Here is a 21,526-nt window from a genome sequence, read left to right on the forward strand (position 1 = left end):
AGAAATTCGTCAAAGGCATGATTTATATTTTATTTCTGCGTTTTGTGTTGCGCCTGCAGGGTTGAAATATGCTACACTCTCTTTGTTTACTGTTGTGCTATCATCAGATAATAGCATCGTATGCTTTCGCCGAAAAGCCTTTTTGAAATCTGACATGTTGGCTGGATTCACAACGAGTGTAGATTTAATTTGGTATCTTATATATGTGTGATTTAATGAAAGTTTGATTTTATTTCTTTTTTTAAATTTGGCGCTCTATATTTTCCCTGGCTATTGGCCAAGTCCCACATATCCCAGAGAGGTTAAAGGTAAATAAAGAAACCAGACTGCAATGAAGTTATTCTTCATGCATTCTCCTCAGTTATTTACATCAAATACTAAACAGATTCACAGATATTCAGTTCTTTATTGTCAACTGCCAGTGTGCCATTGTGATATGGATGGGTTTTATTTACACACATACATCTCAGATTGTAAACAAGGTTATAATGAAAGTCAAAATTATGGCATGTAAGTACCTTTTCAAGTTATTGTTTTACAACTTAAAAGCTCTGGAAGTTTTTTTAAAAAATATTTATATTCTGATCCTTACCAAAATAAGGACATCCAGGCCAAAGCAGGTTTTAAAAAAAAATACTTATGTAGTGGCGAAAGTTGAAGGACATCACTTTAACAAAGCCTAGGACTCATTGCACAATGAATGTCTTAGAAGATGTACACTCACTCACTGGGCAGCGTAGGCATAGTAAAGGGGTCAGAGGGTAGAGGTCATTGCACTTACTGGGCAGTGTAGGCGTAGTTAAGCAGGATCTCCACAGCCTCTGGGTCAAGGTCTTCAAAGGTGACGTGGGACACGCCGTGAGGTTCGATGTCGCTGTTGAAGATCTCAAACAGGTAGGGGCTACAGCAGGCCAGCACGGCACGGTGAGCCATCAACTCATGACCACACACCTACAGAGGAGATAGATCAGAGGTCAGGGCTCAAACTAGAGACCATTCTTCAGAGGTGCTATAATTTATGCTGAACAAAAATAAAAACGCAACATGTTGGTCCCAAGTTTTATGAGCCATAATAAAAAGATCCCAGAAATGTTCCATATGCACAAAAAGCTTATTTCTCTCAAATGTTGCTTACGTTCCTATTAGTTAGCATTCCTCCTATCTCCACAGAGGAATTCTAGAGCTCTGTCAGAATGACCATCAGGTTATTGGTCAACTCCCCGATGAAGGCCCTTCTCCCCAGATTGCTCAGTTCGGCCGGGCGGCCAGTTCTACGAAGTCTTAGTGGTTCCAAACTTCTTCCATTTAAGAATGATGGTGGCCACTGTGTTCTTGGGGATCTTCAATGCTGCAGACATTTTTTGGTACCCTTCATCGGAGCTCTACGGACAATTCCTTCTACCTCATGGCTTGGTTTTTGCTCTTGACATGCCGTGTCAACTGTAGGACCTTATATAGAAAAGGTGTGTGACTTTCCCACTCATGTCCAATCAATTGAATTTACCACAGGTGGACTCCAAATCAAGTAGTAGAAACATCAAGGATGAGCAATGGAAACAGGACGCACCTGAGCTCAATTGAGTCTCATAGCAAAGGGTCTGAATACTTAAATAAATAAGGTATTTTTTTATACTTTTGCAAACATTTCTAAAAACCTGTTTTCGCATTGTCATTACTTTCCTCAATGTATTTTATCCATTTTAGAATAAGGATGCAATGTAACAAAATATGGAAAAGGGGAAGGGGGCTAAATAGTTTCAGTACCAATCAAAAGTTGACACCTACTCATTCAAGGGTTTTTTCTTTATTTTTCACTATTTCCTACATTGTAGAATAATAGTGAAGACATCAAAACTATGAAATAACACACATGAAATCATGTAGTAAGCCTAAAAGTATTAAATCAAAATATATTTTAGATTCTTCAAAGTAACCACCTTTTGCCTTGATGACAGCTTTGCACACTCTTGGCATTCTCTCAACCAGCTTCACCTGGGATGCTTTTCCAACAGTCTTGAAGGAGTTCCAAAATATACTGTGCACTTGTTGGCTGCTTTTCCTTCACTCTGAGGTCTAACTCATCCCAAACCATCTCAATTGGGTTGAGGTCAGGTGATTGTGGAGGCCAGGTCATCTGATGCAGCACTCCATCATTCTCCTTCTTGGTCAAATAGCACTTACACAGCCTGGAGGTGTGTTTTGGGTCATCCTGTTGAAAAACAAATGATATTCCCACTAAGCACAAACCAGATGGGATGGCGTATCGCTGCAGAATGCAGAGGAAGCCATGCAGGTTAAGTGTGCCTTGAATTCTAAATAACATCACTGACAGTGTCACCCAAAAAGCAGAACTACACCTCCTCCCCCATGCTTCACCGTGGGAACCACACATGCAGATATCTTCCATTCACCTACTTTGCATCTCAAAGACAGCGGTTGGAACCAAAAATCTCAAATATGGACACATCAGAACACGTGTTCTTGTTATTTTTAGTCCCACCCTTCAGCTCCATTCAACCCCTACCCATCCATCTCTGAACACCATCCAGTTGATTTCTATTTGCCATATATTTTTCCACTGTGCTCTTTCACATAAGTTCTGAACCTTTCTATTCTCAAAGTTCAAGATCCAGTAATGGGGGGGGTTCGAGAGAGCGAAAGAGAAAAACTCCACGTACCTGCAGTCTCACGTCACAGAACTGTCCACTCTTTCTCAGGGCGTTCATCTTTGCTATGGTGGAATCCAAGAGACTCTCATCTTCAAAGAGCAGATAACCGTTGGGAATCATCTCACTGTTTAATGTTGGGGGCTGAGCCTGACCAGCAAGGGATGGAGGGGAGAAAGAAGGGGGAACATGAAAAAAAGAGAAAAAAAAGTGTATCTAAATTTCTATCCCCATATGACTTACACTTCAACCATCAGTCCCACACACACACAGTAGAATGGCATGATGCTGGCATCGTTCATAAAAGCTTGTTTGATTAATTCATGATCACAATGAGGACTTGGATTAGGCACATGTGCATGTGTGTAATCCGCCCCTTGCATTAATAATAATAATAATAATAATAGTAATAATAATAATAATAGTCTTACCTAATACAGGATTATGTAACTCCAGGGACTGCTACTGGTGTCAGTGGAGAACAGGGACCGATGGAAGAGAAGACAGGCAAAGTAGACAGACCACAAGGGAACCCAAGTCTTATGAACCAATGGAGGAGGAAGGGGGCTGTCAGAAGTAATGCCAGTTGACCAAAGGGGTGTGAGCCGGGGGTAGTGGGGCAGCCGCACCGATGCAAACTATCAGGCTTGAAGCGACTGTAATCAAGTCCTCGGGATCCCGTTGGCTATAGAGTCAAACTTTTTCTGTGTTGGTCGTGCATTATAACCTGGAGGAGAGAGGAGAAAGTTTGTCACAACTAAATTACACCAAACTGCAGTGAGATCAATAGATAGGATATAAGCACATGCATATAAGCACATCAGAACAAGGTCTGAATTTAACCCACGTGTTTAAACTAAGCTACTTCATGGAATCTCCAGCAGGCAAACAGAGTGACTGCTGCAGTCAAGTAGCACACGGACAGTCCAGTCACTAAAATAGTCTCTCAGTAGCATTAACCCCCACCCTCCCATTTTCCACTCCTTCAGTGTCCCTCTCTAAAGTCTTAAGAACAGGCACTCTGATCCCTGCCCCCTCCACACCTGCCACACAGCCCAGACACTACCGCTGAATCTGGCTCAACTCGTCCTCGGCAAAGCACATCCATTAGGACTATCCCCCTGTCTTAAGACTGTTAGCACACCCGGGAATCCATGAGCTCCCGTCTCAGGACCCTCCCCTGTCCCATCTAAATCCACCAGTAAGGCCACACCCACAAGACCACATCCCAAACCATTAACTACCTCCATCGTAGTATGCATTTGCATTACACCAACTATGCTATTGGGTGGAATGGAGACATACCGCTGACTGACTACCTAGCCCTTTGTGATCACTGCTATGCTTATGCCATGCTATCCCCACCTCTGTGTGCATTAATCCACCACTGTCTTAGTGAGGAGTGTTACTGTACCGTACACCCAGCAATACACCAGAGACCTTCACAGCTCAAACACATAGGATAGGAGCCAGCCAGTCTCACGCTACCCCATCTAGCACCCTCGCTCACTCAGCTTCACAGGATTCTCACGCAAAGTCACTGAGGTGGCAGGAAGAACAGGGGGGGGGGGGTTCCTAGTTGATAAAACCATTGGAATTCCTTTGTGATTTATCACTTCTCTTCCCACATGGAGACATGGAGGAAGCATAGCAGCATGATGAAATACCATACATAAATAAGTGATGGCGGAAGAATATATATATTTTTGATAGCTACATATCAGGATATTATGTTTGCTGATACATCATATCGTTTTGACAAAAACGCAATATTATTTTTGCACTAGTTGGTGTACCTGCACCAAAACTGCAGTACTGTTCCTTCATAGCTTGTTCTCCATGACTGATCAAAACACATTTTATCATGCTCCCTCTTGGTGAGCAATTTGTTTGGAATATCAAATCACAAAAATACATTTTTGAATCACAATACATATCGGCACCCAAGTATCGTGATAATATCGTATTGTGAGGTCCCAGGCAATTCCCATGCTTAATACACAACAAGAGAAGGAAGAAACAGTTACCATTCCAGGGAATCTGCCATTATGTGGGGGATGTGTGAGATTCTCACAAGGCAACATGGAACTACCCTTGCTATTTTACTAGTGTAATGTTATAGCCAACCTAAATGCTGTCACTGGTGCTGACAGCTACAGTGCTGTGAAAAAGTATTTTCCCCATTTCTGATTTTCTCTATTTGTGCATATTTTTGACACTGAATACCAGATCGTCAAACAAAACCTAATATTAGATAAAGGGAACCTGAGTGAACGAATACAAATTGGATACTTATTTAATAAAATGTGGGTGTGGGTTTCTGACTATGGACTGTTCATTTCAGCTCCTAACACAACAGGCCTGGACTTTTGACTAGGCCATTCCAAAACTTCTTATCTGTTGCTTTTCTGCCATTCTGATGTAGACTTGCTTGTGTGTTTTGGATCATTGTCTTGCTGCATGACCCAGCTGTGCTTCAGTTTACAGACTTGATGACCTGACATTCTGCTGTAAACACAGACCGTGATCTAAATACATTTTTCCATTGGTAGCACTTGTGGTCTCAACTTAAAGTTAGGCGCACCACATAAAATTTAGGAGCACCAGAAAATATCTATTTTTTCAAATTTGATTGAGATGCAGCATATATGAATTCTAGCTACCTTTGAAGCACATATGAAACTTCAGCACTTCAGTTTATTATAAAAGCTAAGATGTTGAATGAATAACATTGAAATTACCAAGTCATTTGTGGAACATTAGGCTTCTACATTGTGTAAAAGCACTATTTTCCTATTGAGACGCATTACATTCAAAATTGTACACCGTCTCTACAAATGTACATTTGTGATAACGACATGCAAGCGATCCGTCATTCATTCATTGCTATGATCATTGCTCTCCTGAAGAAGCTATCCTTTTTCTTTCTGTGCCCCAAAATGTTTGGATATTCTGGTTACCAGGTTGTTAACTGCTAGCTAGCCAATCAGGTAACATGACTAAACAAAGAAATAATAACACATTTGTAAAGAGCTTTTTGTTATACAAAAGAAACTCAAAGTGCATACATTTTTTTTGCATAAATGAAGCAATCTTTTATAAATATGTGCTCTTTCTTAAAAAAGTTCCCTAGGCAGAATGTGGCTATGGAATCTGACCTTGTGGCTATAGAATCTAGTGGAAACCAGACGGGAGGAGAGGAAGACAAAGAAGTGAATGAGTTTAGTGGCAAGGGAGACTAAGTTAATTAACCATCTTTTCGGTCACAATCAGCTCAGAAAATAGCACATTTTGCAAGGAAAGCCTACAATTAAAGCTGGAAGCTACCGCTACCGTCTTGCATTGCATAGTGTGACTTCTAGCCTGTATGGGCATTGATTTGTGAACAGTAATAACAGTTTCTACATGCCGTGTTGGTTACATTATTCAAGTTCAACTTTCTGTGCAGCATGAGTGGGGAGCCAACAATGCAGCCCAGACAGCTCTAGCAATTAATGAGTAAGTGGAGCAGGCACTTCCTTTTATAGCCCGAAGAGCAGCTGCACTGATGGACTTGATAGGCGCAGTCACGCAAGAAACATTTGACAGAAATACCAAATGAACGTAACAAATTCTAGTATTAAACCATTTTTCCCTTTTTGACAAAGTACATAGGTATACTGCGCAACACAAATCTTTTTTACTAATTTAGTTACAACACTCCTCTCGTTCACTCACTTGCTCACACACCCCGATTGTAATGATACAGTTCAAAGAAATGAGCGCTCTGTTCACAACGGCCTATTTTGTTTTTCATGCAGTCATGAGTTAAATTAACTTAGGCTGCAGTGACTACTGACACGGAAACTTGTCTTATGCTTAGGCTACTCATCATATTAGGAATTGTATTTTATCATTAGCCTGCAAATGCTTTTATTATAAAGGATCATTTTTTCCCAGCACCCCCTACTCATAAGATCTTCCCGTAGCTATGCATGGAAGGACGGAATAGAATGAATAAATTCAAATAACAATCATTATTTTAATATGTTGGTCACCATTGTATAAAAGTGATAATTCCCTCGAAGCCGTGGTTTGGCCAAAGCTTCTCTGGCATTAAATCACTAATGGATATACCATTGATTCCCCACTATCAACTGAAAACAAGCTATAAAACCCTTTGGATCTCCCCGGTGGAGTGTGTAGCCACATGCCAGCCATGGCCATTTGAGACAATAGCTCTTAAACGATTACACTCAGGAGGATTGAGAAGTGGGCCTTTATGTGAAACAGAATCCCTGAATTAAAAGCCGTATTCTACTCTGCCTGGATATAGATAGATGTGGATGCAGCCTGCATCATGTTGTGGGGGTGCTTTGCTGCAGGAGGGACTGGTGCACTTCAAAATAGATGGCATCATGAGGGAAAACATTTTTTGTGGATATATTGAAGCAACATCTCAAGACATCAGTCAGGAAGTTAAAGCTTGGTCGCAAATGGGTCTTCCAAATGGACAATGACCCCAAGCATACTTCCATTTGTGTCAAAATGGCTTAAGGACAACAAAGTCAAGGTATTGGAGTGGCCATCACAAAGCCCCGACCTCAATCCCATAAATGTGTGGGCAGAACTGAAAAAGCATGTGCGAGCAAGGAAGCCTACAACCTGACTCAGTTACACCAGCTCTGTCAGGAGGAATGGGCCAAAATTCACCCAACTTATTGTGGGAAGCTTGTGGAAGGCTACCCGAAACATTTGACCCAAGTTAAACAATTTAAAAGCAATGCTACCAAATACTATTTGAATGTATGTAAACTTCTGACCCACTGGGAATGTGATGAAAGAAATAAAATGTTAAATAAATCATTCTCTACTATTATTCTGACATTTCACATTCTTAAAATAAAGTGGTAATCCTAAATGACCTAAAACAGGGAATTTTTACTGGGATTAAATGTCAGGAATAGTGAAAAACTGAGTTTAAATGTATATGGCTAAGGTATATGTAAACTTCTGACTTCAACTGTACCTATGGGGCTAATAGGGGACAAAGTTCAAGCAAATTTACCGCAGGCATTAGGTACCAAATGTATTGTTACTTGAGTGCTGCCAGCTGTGGGCAGGATTGAAATAAAAGAAAAACTGGCGTACACTTCATTCCGTGACACATTCTTTTTCCTAAACTCAATTTAGAAAGAGAGACTATTACCCAAATTACACGATTTACACAAAAATAAATGCTTGACTCAAATGCCATATAGGCCATTTAACGAGAGAAGGTGGTTTTTTGGTTCAGCTACACTTTAAAATAGCGGTTGCTGGTTTCTTGGCAGTGTGGTGGCAGAAGGATTAGAGAACTAAAATGATAAGAACCTGGCTCGATTAGCTTCATGACCTTAACGTGCCTGGACTGTGTTTACTTGGAACAGTCAGATGATGACTGTACCAAGACATATCTGCCATTGCTACCCTAGCGGTCTGTACAGAGTGCCTGTGTGTGCACAGTGTCTCACTACAGACCCAATACAGCTCTATGCAACAGAAAGAGACCGACCAACAGTCCGACAGACAAACTGCTCTTTGTGTGCTGCTGGAAATAATGACGACCATGTCTTCCTCCAGTCCAAGACGGTTCAGACAGAAGAAACAATACACGCGCTCGCATTCTTAAAACCGCCACGAAGGCCATGTGTGAAAGAGACTTTTGTAAAACTTTTTCTGTTTTGGGCATCTTGTGCTCAGCTGGTTTGGAAACTGTACGAGTGTGAATGCATAGTTTGTATGTAGGGGCGAGGGTCAGCAACAGGTCAAAAAACATCCTACTAAAGTATTTTAGTTTTTAATCCAAAAATACTAACGTCGCCAGGAATTCTGCCTCAAACATTTTAGCATTCAGGAAATCTGATCAAGCACTCCAACAAATAGAAAAAAAAGACCTGATCTTGTCTCAATATAGTCAAGGAATTAAGTGATATTGCATTTGAAAGTAACTCTTTTTGGGCCTGATAGTGGTGAATTTGTAGTGTATAAATTATTATAATTATGTTCCGGCTACCCAACCATCCACCCGACAAAAATCGGGCCGCGGCTGAAATCTTGTTGCCTACCCCTGGTGTAGGACAATGTAGCATTTTAGTTTAGCAAACAACACTTCAGACACTGCTTTTCCACCGTTTAATCAAATACCAAATAACTAAATTAGGTGCCATTTGCCAAATTAAACCATTAACCTTGGCGAATCATGATAGCGCAATTGCAGCCAAGCCATCACCCGGTAGTTCTTTGAAAGCTCTTTAGTTAAGATCCCTGGCGGACTTTAAAACCACCCAACTGTCATCTGAAGATAAGTGTCTGTCTGGGATCTCAATTACCATAATATTACCCACAGGACAGACAGCTATCTTCTACTTAACACAAACATATTACTACATTGTCTTGGTTGCATGCTTAGAGTCGTTGTCCTGTTGGAAGGTGAACCGTTGCCCCAGTCTGAGATCTTGAGCAAGTTTTCATCAAGGATCTCTGTACTTTTCTCCGTTCATCTTACCCTCAATCCTGATTAGTCTCCCAATCCCAACAGCTGAAAAACATCCCCACAGTGTAACGCTGCTACCGCCATGCTTCACCGTAGGGATGGTTCCAGGTTTCTTCCAGGCGTGACACAAGCGTTCAGGCCAAAGAGTTCAATCTTGGTTTCATCAGACCATAGAATCTTGTTTCTCATGGTCCGAGACTCCTTTAGGCAAACTTCAAGCCGGCTGTCATGTGCATTTTGGTGGAGTCTTGGTGTTTCCAAACTTCTTTCATTTAAGAATGATGGAGGCCACTGTTCTTGGGGACCTTCAATGCTGCATTGTTGGTACCCTTCCCCAGATCTGTGCCGCGACACAATCCTGCCTCGGAGCGCCACGGACAATTCCTTCAACCTTGTGGCTTGGTTTTTGCCCTGACATGCACTATCAATTGTGGGACCTTATATAGACAGGTGTATATCTTTACAAATCATGTCCAATCAATTGAATGTACCACAGGTGCACTGCAATCCAGGATGATTAATGGAGACAGGATGCACCTGAGCACACAGAAACATGCAAAGCAGATTTCTCCACCAAGTCTTTTAAAACAGACGCATCACAACAGAAAACGACTTGAATAATTATTATGAAGTGTGTATGGGGATCAATGACACTCCAGCCAGGAGCATCCAGTGCAGTTCTGTTCAGCAGCCAGACCCCACAGAGGCATGATAAGACGAAAGAACACGCAGATCATATTCATCTCTCTGCCTGCATGCCTATATTAATACAATGAATGATTCACTCTCACTATTGTTGATCACATGCCTTACACAAGTATTACACAAGAGCATGGTGACTGGAGAGAGGGGGAGTAAGGACAAACTGTACAGGCAAGGAGGGGAGAGAAAGGGGAAGTACAAAGGGAACTATGAAAAATGTATTGCTTTGCTGTGGAACAGAACAGAATGTCACATGACTAACGCTACACTACTGAAATCTGGAAAGTGTTTTTGAATCTGGGTGCGTCTCCCGCCTACTCCGTGTGTGTGTGTGTGTTAGGATGGCGGATATGCTATAGCTTGCATGCAGAATAAGTGACAGAGTTGGCCAGGCGGGTTATAAAATTGAATGTGTGCCCAACTGCGTGTGTGTCCGTGCATAGGTATGTAAGCAAGAGTTGAATCAATGATCTGTTTGTAGCAGCAGCCATAGCCCCTGTACATATGTGGGTCGGTTGGCCCACTTTACTAGCGGTTATGCAACATAACATCTGGCAGAAGATCCTTCTGAATGCTCCACTGGCTCTCTGCTCCTTTAGGTCCCCCCACCCCCATACTCTAATCTCCATTTACTCCCCCTCCATAGCTTTCTTTCCCAACCAGAGACACTCTTCCTGATTCTGATAAGCATTTTGACTGATGCTATCAAGGCTGCTCTACAAAAGCCAATGAAAAGGTGAATGAGGAGATGCACATTTAAAGTCTTCATAAACCACAGTGAGGTAGAGACCAGTTAGTCTGTCTATATTTCGGGGATAGATTTAGGGCCGTTTCCAACCCCAAAAAATGTTGGTCACCAGAGCCAGTTTGCGTATTTTCCCCCCACATATTTGAATAAAATCAACTATATGTAGGCTAGAGCTTGTCTGATGTTTAAGCACTGCGAGTAAAAAAAATGAAGACAAATTACTATATCAGATTGATATAGCCTAACCAGAAAAAAAATGTCCAGATGCTTCTCCTCCCGCTGGTCTTCACATTGTGCCTTTACGCTCCTAAATGCCAGTAATAGGCTACACCAGCAGTCGGCAACCTTTTCCACTTGGAGTGCCAAGTTATAATACCATTTCTACTGATCTGTGTGCCAGTTATTTTGTTTGAAATGCACATTCATTTAACTCATAATAAAGTCTTTGATTGATATATATCAAACTCAATGTCATGTGGTTAATCAAAATTCTATCTAAAAGAAACTTCTAGTGCCATTGCCGATACGTAAAAGTCGCCGACATAATGCCAACAAATAAAAACATTGCAGTCCACAGGTATAAAATATCCTGATAAAAAGAAATATCCTATAAAATCCCATTGACTATGCATGGCCTGTTTGAAACATTGTATCAACAATTAACTTGGTCTGGCCTAAATCTTGTGCTAGCAAACTTGCCTTTGAGGTGTCTCACTGAAATGTTCTTACTCTTTCAAATGACTATTCAACTTGTTGACTGCTCGATTCACACAGCAGACATTGTGGGCTAGGTTAGGAATGCTGTGTTGCACATGTAGCGCAAAATTTTACGTGCTGTCATTACGTCATGTACCTACGTTATATAGGTCGTTTGTTGGCCATTTTGAAAGATTAAAATGTGATGTCACGAGTGATATGCTAACTACATCGCAGGAATCGAAATGGAACTATGAAGATGTGAAATCATGCTTAGCAACGTAGCTACCTTGCTAACTACATCGGCTCTACAACGTGTCATCAAAATATATAACACCTCTTCAAATGACTAGATTTGGCTATTTCAGCCACACCCGTTGACAGCTGTATAATAAAATCGAGCACAGACATGCAGTCCCCATAAACAAACATTGAAAGTCACTGAGCTCTTCAGTAAGGTCAAAGTGGCACCGTCATAGGATGCCACCTATGCAACAAGTTAGTCAAATTTATGCCCTGCTAGAGCTTCCCCGGTCAACTACAAGTGTTGTTATTGTGACGTGAAAATGTCTTGGAGCAACACCAGCTCAGCCGCGTAGGAGGTAAGCCACACAAGCGCACAGAACAAGACGGCCAAGCGCTGAAGAGCATATCCTGGGTTGCGACACTCACTACCGAGTTCCAAACTGCCTCTAGAAACAACATCAGCACAAGAACTGTTCATGAAATGGGTTTCCATGGCAGAGCAGCCACACACAAGCCTAAAAATCGCAATGTCAAGCGTCGGCTGGAGTGATGTAAAGCTCACCACTATTGGACCTTGGATCAGTGGCAACGCGTTCGTTGGAGCTAAGATTTACGCTTTACCAACTGGCAGTCCGACAGACAAATCTGGGTATGGCGGATACCAGGAGATCGTTACCTGCCCCAATGCACAGTGCCAACTGTAAAGTTTGGTGGAGGAGTAATAACGGTCTTGGTCTGTTTTTCGTGGTTTGGGCTAGGCCCCTTAGTTTCAGTTAGAGTTGCACATTCTGGCCAGGTCACAGTTGCAAATGAGAACTTGTTCTCAACTAGCCTACCTGGTTAAATAAAGGTGAAATTCTGGGGAATATTCAGAGGTGGAAACACTGTGGGAATATATAGGAATTAACATAAATATATGCAAATTAATACCATTTAAATGTAGATGTTTTTTTGCATTGGATATATTTACCATATCATATGGGGACAGAAACATAAACCTTATCATAACTAGACATAATTGCAAATTATTAAATCCTTCCAATAGAAATAAAAAAAACTATTTAGTTATGAATTGAACTTTTAATTAAATGAGTTGACTCTTCACATGGTTTGATCTCACTGAACAACAAAAGGGAATATTGAATGATCCCAATGATCCATCGCATCTCCCAAAAGCATTTTCAACATACATCTGTAAAATTACAGTCCAGAAACTGAAGCTTTGGTTGTCTTCCTCTCAGGTCTTCTCCCTGGAACATGGAACATTGAATGGCCTAGTTACAGTTGACTTAAATCTGCTTGAAAATCTAATGGCAAGAATTGAAAATGGCTGTCTAGCAATGATCAACAACCACCTTGACAGGGCTGGTTATTATATATATATATATTATATATATATATATATATATATATAGTATGCTTTTGGGTAGTAGTTAATTGTCCAATTGCTGCAACTCCCGTACAGACTCAGGAAAGGCAAAGGTCGAGAGCCATCCGCCCTACGAAACATGACCCTGCCAAGCCTTGACACACTGCTCGGTTAACCCAGAAGCCAGCTGCACAAATGTGTTGGAGAAAACACTGTACAACTGGCAACTAAAGTCTGTGTGCATGCGCCCGGCCCGCCACAAGGAGTCGCTAGAGTGCGATGAGATACGTAAATCCCAGGCGTCCAAACCCTCCGCTAACCCGGACAACGCTGGGCCAATTGTGCGCTGCCTCATGGGTCTCCCGGTCCCGACACAGCCTAGGATCGAACCCGGGTCTGTAGTGACGCCTCAGACCGTAGACCGCTGTGCCACTCCGGAAGCCCCAACAGAGCTCGTTTTAAAAAGAATAGTAGGCAAATATTGTACAATCCCTGTTTCCAAAGCTCTTAGAGACTTACCCAGAAAGACTAAGATTTAAATCGCTGCCAAAAGATTATTTTAACATGTATTGACTCAGGGGGTTGAATACTTATCCAAATATATTATTGCTTTATTTTCCAGGAATTAAAAAAGGTTCTACATTTTCTTTCACTGAGAGTATTTTGTGTAGATCGTTGACAACAAAAAAAGACAAATCCATTTTAATCCAACTTTCTAACAAAATGTGGAAAAAGTAAAGGGGCGTGAATACTTCATAGCAAAATATAACTCAAATTGTATTTAGAATTTAAATGTAATATCTTACGTTGTTCTTTTCTATAACCGTTTTGTATTTCGTCATGTATTTGTACATTTTATGTGGACTCCATAAACAGTAGCTAACAGGGATCTTAATAAACTAAACTGTAAAGGGATAATGTGTTTCTGTAAGGAAGTTATTTACTTTTCCCATGATTCAATTAATATTTCACCAAATATGTATTTTTCTCATCTTATTTGTGTCCAGAAGACAAAGGATCTAGGCATTGAAAATAAAGACCGACATGTACACCCCAGACCTCCAAAGAGCCATTTTGGGGGAGTGAGGAACATCTGACCAGGGGATGCCAAGAAGAAGCCTAGGCCTAAAAACCTTACTTATGAGACAGGACAACTAGCTACTGCCACATTGTACAACATAAATGTCACTCACTCAGATGACAAGACTACTGTTACTGCTACCACAGAAAATATCTCAATGGTTGGAAATACTAAGACTGAGTTGGCGGGTTTGATGATCCTTTGTTGTACATCTCTACAGATTTGAAGAAAAACGGCAATGGTTCAGTTTTCGCCAGCATGCTAGGCTAACTAACACTATAACAGCCCATTGGATGCGACGCCTAGCATTGGGGTGAGTAGCTACCGGAAGTGTTGTTGAAACCAATGGGTTGCTTCACTATTAGCATTTTTTTTTTGAGTGTCACATACACCAGATAGGTGCATTGAAAGGTGCATTGAAATGTGCTGTTTTACAGGGTCGGACATTGTAGTATGGTACCTCTGGAGTAAATTTGGTGCCTTGCTAAAGGACAGAGATTTTTCACCTTACCGCTATGCTACATGCCCGCCCCCTAGCATGCTGACAAAAACAGAAGTTATATTAAAAACTGAAATACTACTAATCTTCTCAATTCACCTTTCATCATTTCGGGATGATTAGGAGGGCAACAACATATTCCATCCCTAGATTGAGTTAAATTTGCCAAAAGTCCAGACCAGTAAACTGTACCTTTCATTTAACAATAATAATGTAGAAAGCAATGATAAATTGTAGCAACCTATCAATCTCTAAAAGGAAAAAGACTAATTGTAGACCTACCCGTGTCGCCATGCTGCCGACCCAGTTGGTGGGCAGTGTCAACGAGTGTAACCACCGCCCCTCGCAGATGATGGGTCCAACACCCAATCTGAAGCAGTTCTATTGGCTGGCTCAACATGTCTGTCGCTGAGACTGGTCTCTGGGCGTGCACATAGCGTACAGTGGAGCATGCTTGCATCAGATTGTGCAAGCGAGAGACATCAGACCACAGCGCTGTGACTAGTTGTCAGTCTACCCCAGTCCCATAACACAAGCATATAGGTCAGAGGAGCCAAAACCTCATTAGCTGGCATGACTTCACACTACCAACTATGCACACACAAAAACAAACACAAAGGACATGGCAATTACTGTGTATTACGAAAGAGGCATCATCAGGAAAAGATCACAAACGGATATTTTTGTTTGGTAGCCTGCCTGCTAAACTTGCCAGGGCCTCCCGATAGCAATGGAACTTAGCGTTTTAAGAATGCATCTTTCCTACAACGGCCGAATATGTAATATAGTTTCACAAAAAACACCACACAGAGAGAACGTTCGCTAAGTGCATCGTTGGGAAAAGCAGCGCTGCACTCGGATCAGTTTCCCCCATTAAAATCTTACCTTAACATTTTAATTTTCACAACACTGATGACGGATCAGCTCCTAGAGAGATCTCACATATGGATGCAAATATTGAGGGGTCTAAATCTAATACTTACCCTATAATAATGCTCTAAATCAAGATTTGGCACAACATTGTGGACATTTCGTTACATATCAAAATATATTGAGGCAAAATTCACAGCGAGTAGCCTAGAATTAGCAAAATTGAACTCAATTAAATGAATAGGAAATGTACTTAAATATTAATTATGTAGGCCTATGTAGCCTATTCTTATTTTAATGCAGTCATCTCAGTTCTCATTTGAAGCATATTCATATCCTTTGCTTATTTGTAACAGTTGCAAATACATTGGCAACTTTGTATTTATTGTCAGCTTCCTTGTGTTTGTGAAGTTATCAGCAGTAAGTGACAGATCTTGATTCTACGTTTAGCGGATATCTGCATGTAAAGGGTTTAAGGAAAAAAAAATATCTAACGGCGCACTTAGCTGTTCCACATGTGGTCTGAGGCAGTGGGTAAATAACAAGCGTTTTCAATTGCAACTTTAACAATGGTATCGGTAATTACTCTGACATTTAATGATGCTCCTACATAGGTTCTAACAATACATTTAGCCTTGAGATGGCTCAGCTGACAATTTTTTTTCTTTGCCAGCCAGTGATGAGGACATGTCTAACCAGCAGATCCGATCCACTTGCTTAGAGCTGCACTAGGGTCAGACAGGATTCCTGATTAGATTAAGACTGCAGAACTGGCACGAGATGTGCCTCTGAAAAACGTACCTTAATCCAGGGATAAGAAATGCCTTTTACTACGAATTAACCCAACTGTTACACCAATATGATTGAACAACTGCTAGTTTAAGTAAACTGCTTTTGTTGTCCTCGTGCTAGCTAACAGTAGCATTATGGAATGGCACGTGGCTTTGAACAACAAAGGAGCTGATTGGCTGACAATGGATTCAAAAATGGCAGCTGTGGCTTCTGCTACCTAACATGAGGACGAAAAGGACAGTTTTGTGGAAAAATGTCAATCCTTCAATCTTCTCGGTGTAGCATTTGAGCTAATGGGACAATTCGGAGTACACTGCATTTCTCATCCCTGGATTAACGTACGTTTTCAGAGCCATATCTCACACAGAAATCCTCTCCAAACCTAGTGTAGCTTTATGCAAGGGGTCGGATCTGCTGGCTAAGGACATGCCTTGACAAAAGCACATTCACAAATCAAGCTATTTCTCATTAAAACACGAATAACTTTCTAGATACTAATTATAGACTAGGTAAAAGCTGCAAACAGTTAAAACAATTGGTATGCGGTGTAGCACAGTCCATCGACATTTTTCAGATTTCTTTTAAATGTAATCGCGCTAACCACTGTCACTGCAGCCAACGACAAATTGTAGATATTCATTCTGCGGTTGTTCACTCACTACAAAGCGGGAATATGCAACATCAATGATTCAATGTAAAACATGTAGGCTACAGTGCGGTAAAACCAGTCTAGATTTAGAATAACTTGCCGACAGAGGTCAGCATATTAAAAATAAAACAGGCAAGCAAGCAACCTCGTGTTAAATGTAACGTTACACATTTCCCAGTAGGCTAGCCTTGGCCTACGACATAACGTTACAGTACAATATCTACCAACAATGACAATACGCTAAATTCGAAAGAAATAAAACCTTACCTGGGGCTTTTGACAGCAGGTGGTGGTAGACATATTTAATGGAAATTACGAGTTGTGTGGGTACGGTACAGTTTTCGGACAGGTTAACTCTTTTCTCTCCAATGCGACGGAAGAGCAAACAAGGCGCGACAACAGGGGCGACTCGAGCACGTTCACAAAAGCCAGGGCGAAGTGCCAACAAAGGTAGTGGAGAACTGACGATAGTTCACTCAGGCCGTTTACCATTTGTAGAAAAAATGCAATGTTAGTTCTGGTGTGTCTCCCATAAAACCCAATGCAATAGCAGATGGGTCTGGTCTACTTAGTTCATTGAATTAGAAGTGCGAGTGGGGTGTCACTCTTCCGTCTCTGGGGCCACCCCCACACGTACCACACGTAGCAATACCCAAGATGGAGCAAGGAGCCAGAGATTCCACCGAACGTATAACTGTGGAGGATCCGGTTGGCGTTTCCACACTACCAAATATGATGAGAGGAAGCCCAGCGGCCGGCAGTAGGATGTATTTGATTAACTTTTTTTTCCTCACCTTTATTTAACTAGGCAAGTCATTTAAGAACAAATTATTATTTACAAAGAAGGCCTACACCGGCCAAACCCTGATGACGCTAGTCCAATTGTGTGCCTCCCTATGCTCTTTTTTTTCATCGATGAAACATTTGATATCAATACCGTTTTCTGTTCCACCCAAAAAATCTGTTACAAACAGAGTAAACTAGCTTGTAAGATCTCAGTAGCTTGTGCTTGGCTCTGCCCCCCTCGTTGCTTGTTCTGCCCACTATGACTACTTTGTTCCGATTGGAAATGACAGACTGTGGTCTATCTTGGGTTAGTTATAAAAGTCTTTGGTTAAAATAGCCTAGCCTGCCTATAGACAATTACAACTGCAAGATGGGGCAATCAGTTGGGTAAGAGATGGGTTACGTTCCAGACACAGGAGGTTGGTCATTTGGGGAGGAAAGACATATGTTAATGGCTGGAGCGGAATGTGTGGAATAATATCAAAAAAAGGATTCCATTTAGAAAATTGAAAACGACTTTCTGCATTTTAAAGGCCCAATGCAGCTGTAATTTAAAACAAAAATCTCAATATCAAATAATTTCTGGGTAGCAACGATGTACCTTGCTATAGTAGTTGTGGTCAAAAATAAATAATCATGTTTTTAAGCAACAAAAAAATTTGTCACGTGACAATGTCCCTAGGACTGTATGTAAGTGATCTGAGTGGGGAGAAGAAGGGCACCAAAGTGGTACATTAATCACAGTGTGGAAAAATCCACCAGAGCAGAAGGGCCTAATGAGAGGGAAATGTAGCCTAACCTGAAAACAAGCTTTTATTGGCAGAGAGGTTTGGAACTGATCTATTATGCATCATACCAACTGTATTTCTGTATTTTGAAAGTTATATATCTTCAAAACTTGATTGCTGACATGCAAAACATTTTAGGACTATATAAACAATGCAATAACGAATCACATACCAAAATATAGTTTTGGGGTTGAATTTTCTTTAATGCTGAGTGTCAAGCAGAGTGGCATCATGTCCAATTCTCAACTAGGCATTGAACCCCAACCTTTAAATCTCGGGGTGTACTTTTTAACCACAAGGCCAAGGCAGTTATTAAAAAATATATAGGCCATTATAATTTCTGCATACTTTTAATCAGGTTTTAAGGGATGCACCAATGTGAATATTGAGGGCCAATACCAATATCCTATTTCCTTTTTCATTTTATGGCTTTTCTAGCACAGAGAGAAATTGCAATCACGTTTCTGCGTATGCTAATAAGAAAAGATGTGAAATGATTTGATTACATTTTTTTTATATGCATTCAAAAGGATTTGGAAAGTTCACGAAAACATTAGGGAAGATCATCAGGTAGGATATCTGCCTTTGTAGAAACGTGGTCGGAATTTATATCTGTGCTAGAAAAGCCATGAAATTAAAACAGTCTCCTAACCAATTGTGCTATTGTTTGTGTCTTTTTGTGTTATTTGTAACTTATTTTGTTCATAATGTTTCTACCACTTTCTCTTATGACTGAAAAGAGCTTCTGGATATCAGGACAGCGATTACTCACCTCGTACTGGACGAAGATTTTTTCTTTAATGAGTCGGATGCGAAGGATTTACTTCAGACACTCGACAAGGCCCAAATCCCTGTCATTCGCATGAGAAAGAGATGGAGATATCGAGGACATAGGTTGGGGTGCCTTGTAAGGATCCGACGGCAAGTGGGTAATCTGCCTCTACCATCAGTCCTATTAGCCAACGTACAATCATTGAATAACAAAATAGACAAGCTACGATCATGAAAATCCTACCAACGGGACATTAAAACTAATAGTTTATGAGTCGTGGCTGAACGATGACACGGAAAACATACAGGGTTTACGCTGCATCAGCAAGATAGAACAGCTGCCTCCGGTAAGACAAGGTGTGGCAGTCTGTGTATAACAGCTGGTGCATGAAATCTAATATTAAGGAAGTCTTGTGGTTTTTCTCTGAGGTAGAGTATCTCATGATAAGCTGTAGACCACACTATTTACCAAGAGTTTTCATCTATATTTTTCATAGCTGTCTATTTACCACCACAAACCGATGCTGGCACTAAGACCGTACTCAATGTACTGTATAAGGCCATAAGCAAACAGGAAAACGCTCATCTAGAGGCGGCGCCGTTTCACCTCATTTCTACCAGCATGGTAAATGTGCAACCGGGGGAAAAAACACTCCAGACCACCTTTACTCCACACACAGAGATGCATACAAAGTTCTCCCTCGCCCTCCATTTGGCAAATCTGACCATAATACTATCCTCCTGATTCCAGGTTACAAACAACAAAACTAAAGCAGGAAGCACCAGAGACTCGTTCAATAAAGAAGTGGTCAGATGACACAGATGCTAAGCTACAGGACTGTTTAGCACAGACTGGAATATGTTCTGGGATTCTTCCAATGGCATTGAGGAGTACACCACATCAATTCATCAGTGCATCGATGACATAGTCCCCACAGTGACGGTACGTACATACCCCAACCAGAAGATATGGATAACAGGCAACGTCCACACTGAGCTAAAGAGTAGAGCTGCCGCTTTCAAGGACAGTGACTCTAACCCGGACGCTTATAAGAAATGCCTCTATGGCCTCTGACGGAACATCAAACAGGCAAAGCGTCAATACAGGACAAAGATTGAAATGTGCCCTCAATGCTCATCACTAAACTAGGGACCCTGGGACAAAACACCTCCCTCTGCAACTGGATCCTGGAATTCCTGAAGCTGGGTAGGTAACAACACATCTGCCACTTTGATCCTCAACACGTGTACCCCTTAGGGGGGCGTGCTCAGTCCCCGCCTGTACTCCCTGTTCACCCATGACTACATGGCAAGGCACGACTCCAACACCATCATTAAATTTGCTGACGACACAACAGTGGTAGGCCTGATCACCGACAACAATGAGACAGCCTATAGGGAGGAGGTCAGAGACCTGGCCGTGTGGTGCCAAAATAACAACCTCTCCCTCAACGTGATCATGACAAAGAAGATGATTGTGGACTACAGGAAAAGGAAGACCGAGCACTCTATTCTCATCAATGGGGCTGTAGTGGAGCAGGTTGAGAGCTTCCAGTTCCTTGGTGTCCACATCACCAACAAACTATCATGGTCCAAACACACCAAGACAGTCGTGAAGAGGGCACAACAAAGCCTATTCCCCCTCACAAGACAGAAAAGATTTGGCATGGATCCTCAGATCCTCAGAAAGTTCTACAGCTGCACCATCGAGAGCATCCTGACTGGTTGCATCACTGCCTGGTATGGCAACTGCACGGCCTCCGACCGCAAGGCACTACAGAGGGTAGTGCGTACGGCCCAGTACATCACTGGGGCCAAGCTTCCTGCCATCCAGGACCTATATACCAGGCGGTGTCAGAGGAAGGCCCTAAAACTTGTCAACGACTCCAGCCACCCTAGTCATAGACTGTTCTCTCTCCTACCGCACGGCATGGGGTACCGGATCGCCAAATCTAGGTCCAAAAGGCTTCTTAACAGATTCTACCCCCAAGCCATAAGACTCCTGAACAGCTAATCAAATGGCTACCCAAAGTATTTGCTTTGTTCCCCCACCCCCTCTTTTACGCTGCTAGTAGCGTTATCTATGCATAATCAAATTAACTCTATTACCCCAATTATCTTGACTAACCGTTTCAGTGTACAAAATAACTGTAAACTAAGATGACATGAAAGTAAAAAATTATATTATCCACTGGACACAGACGTCAGTTTAACGTCTAGTTTTGATTTACATTTGATTGAGTTGACAACTAATGTGAAATCAACAAAATGTAAACCATGTAATTGGATTTAGATTAAAAGTTGTGGAAAAAAACATCCTGAAATCCCTTTACATTGATGACGTTTTGC

General features: G+C 41.5%; 1 protein-coding gene across 2 annotated transcripts in view; it reads right to left on the reverse strand.

Annotated features, from left to right (window-relative positions):
• Positions 1 to 17,494, reverse strand: part of LOC129855556 (influenza virus NS1A-binding protein homolog A-like) — a 34,988-nt gene extending 17,494 nt beyond the window's left edge. The window contains exons 1-4 of one of the 2 annotated variants that reach the window (XM_055923343.1): positions 17,100 to 17,494; positions 3,098 to 3,393; positions 2,679 to 2,816; positions 782 to 951 (exon numbers count right to left, since the gene is read on the reverse strand). In XM_055923343.1, coding sequence (XP_055779318.1) covers positions 782 to 951; positions 2,679 to 2,789 — 281 coding nt within the window. In that variant the 5' untranslated portion in view covers positions 2,790 to 2,816; positions 3,098 to 3,393; positions 17,100 to 17,494. Of the gene's footprint in view, positions 1 to 781; positions 952 to 2,678; positions 2,817 to 3,097; positions 3,394 to 14,803; positions 14,886 to 17,099 lie in introns of those variants that run through there. The other variant, XM_055923344.1, reaches the window with a different exon arrangement.
• Between the last annotated feature and the right edge of the window lie 4,032 nt (positions 17,495 to 21,526).

Source organism: Salvelinus fontinalis, chromosome 5, assembly GCF_029448725.1.
Source record: "Salvelinus fontinalis isolate EN_2023a chromosome 5, ASM2944872v1, whole genome shotgun sequence".
Taxonomy (NCBI): domain Eukaryota; kingdom Metazoa; phylum Chordata; class Actinopteri; order Salmoniformes; family Salmonidae; genus Salvelinus; species Salvelinus fontinalis.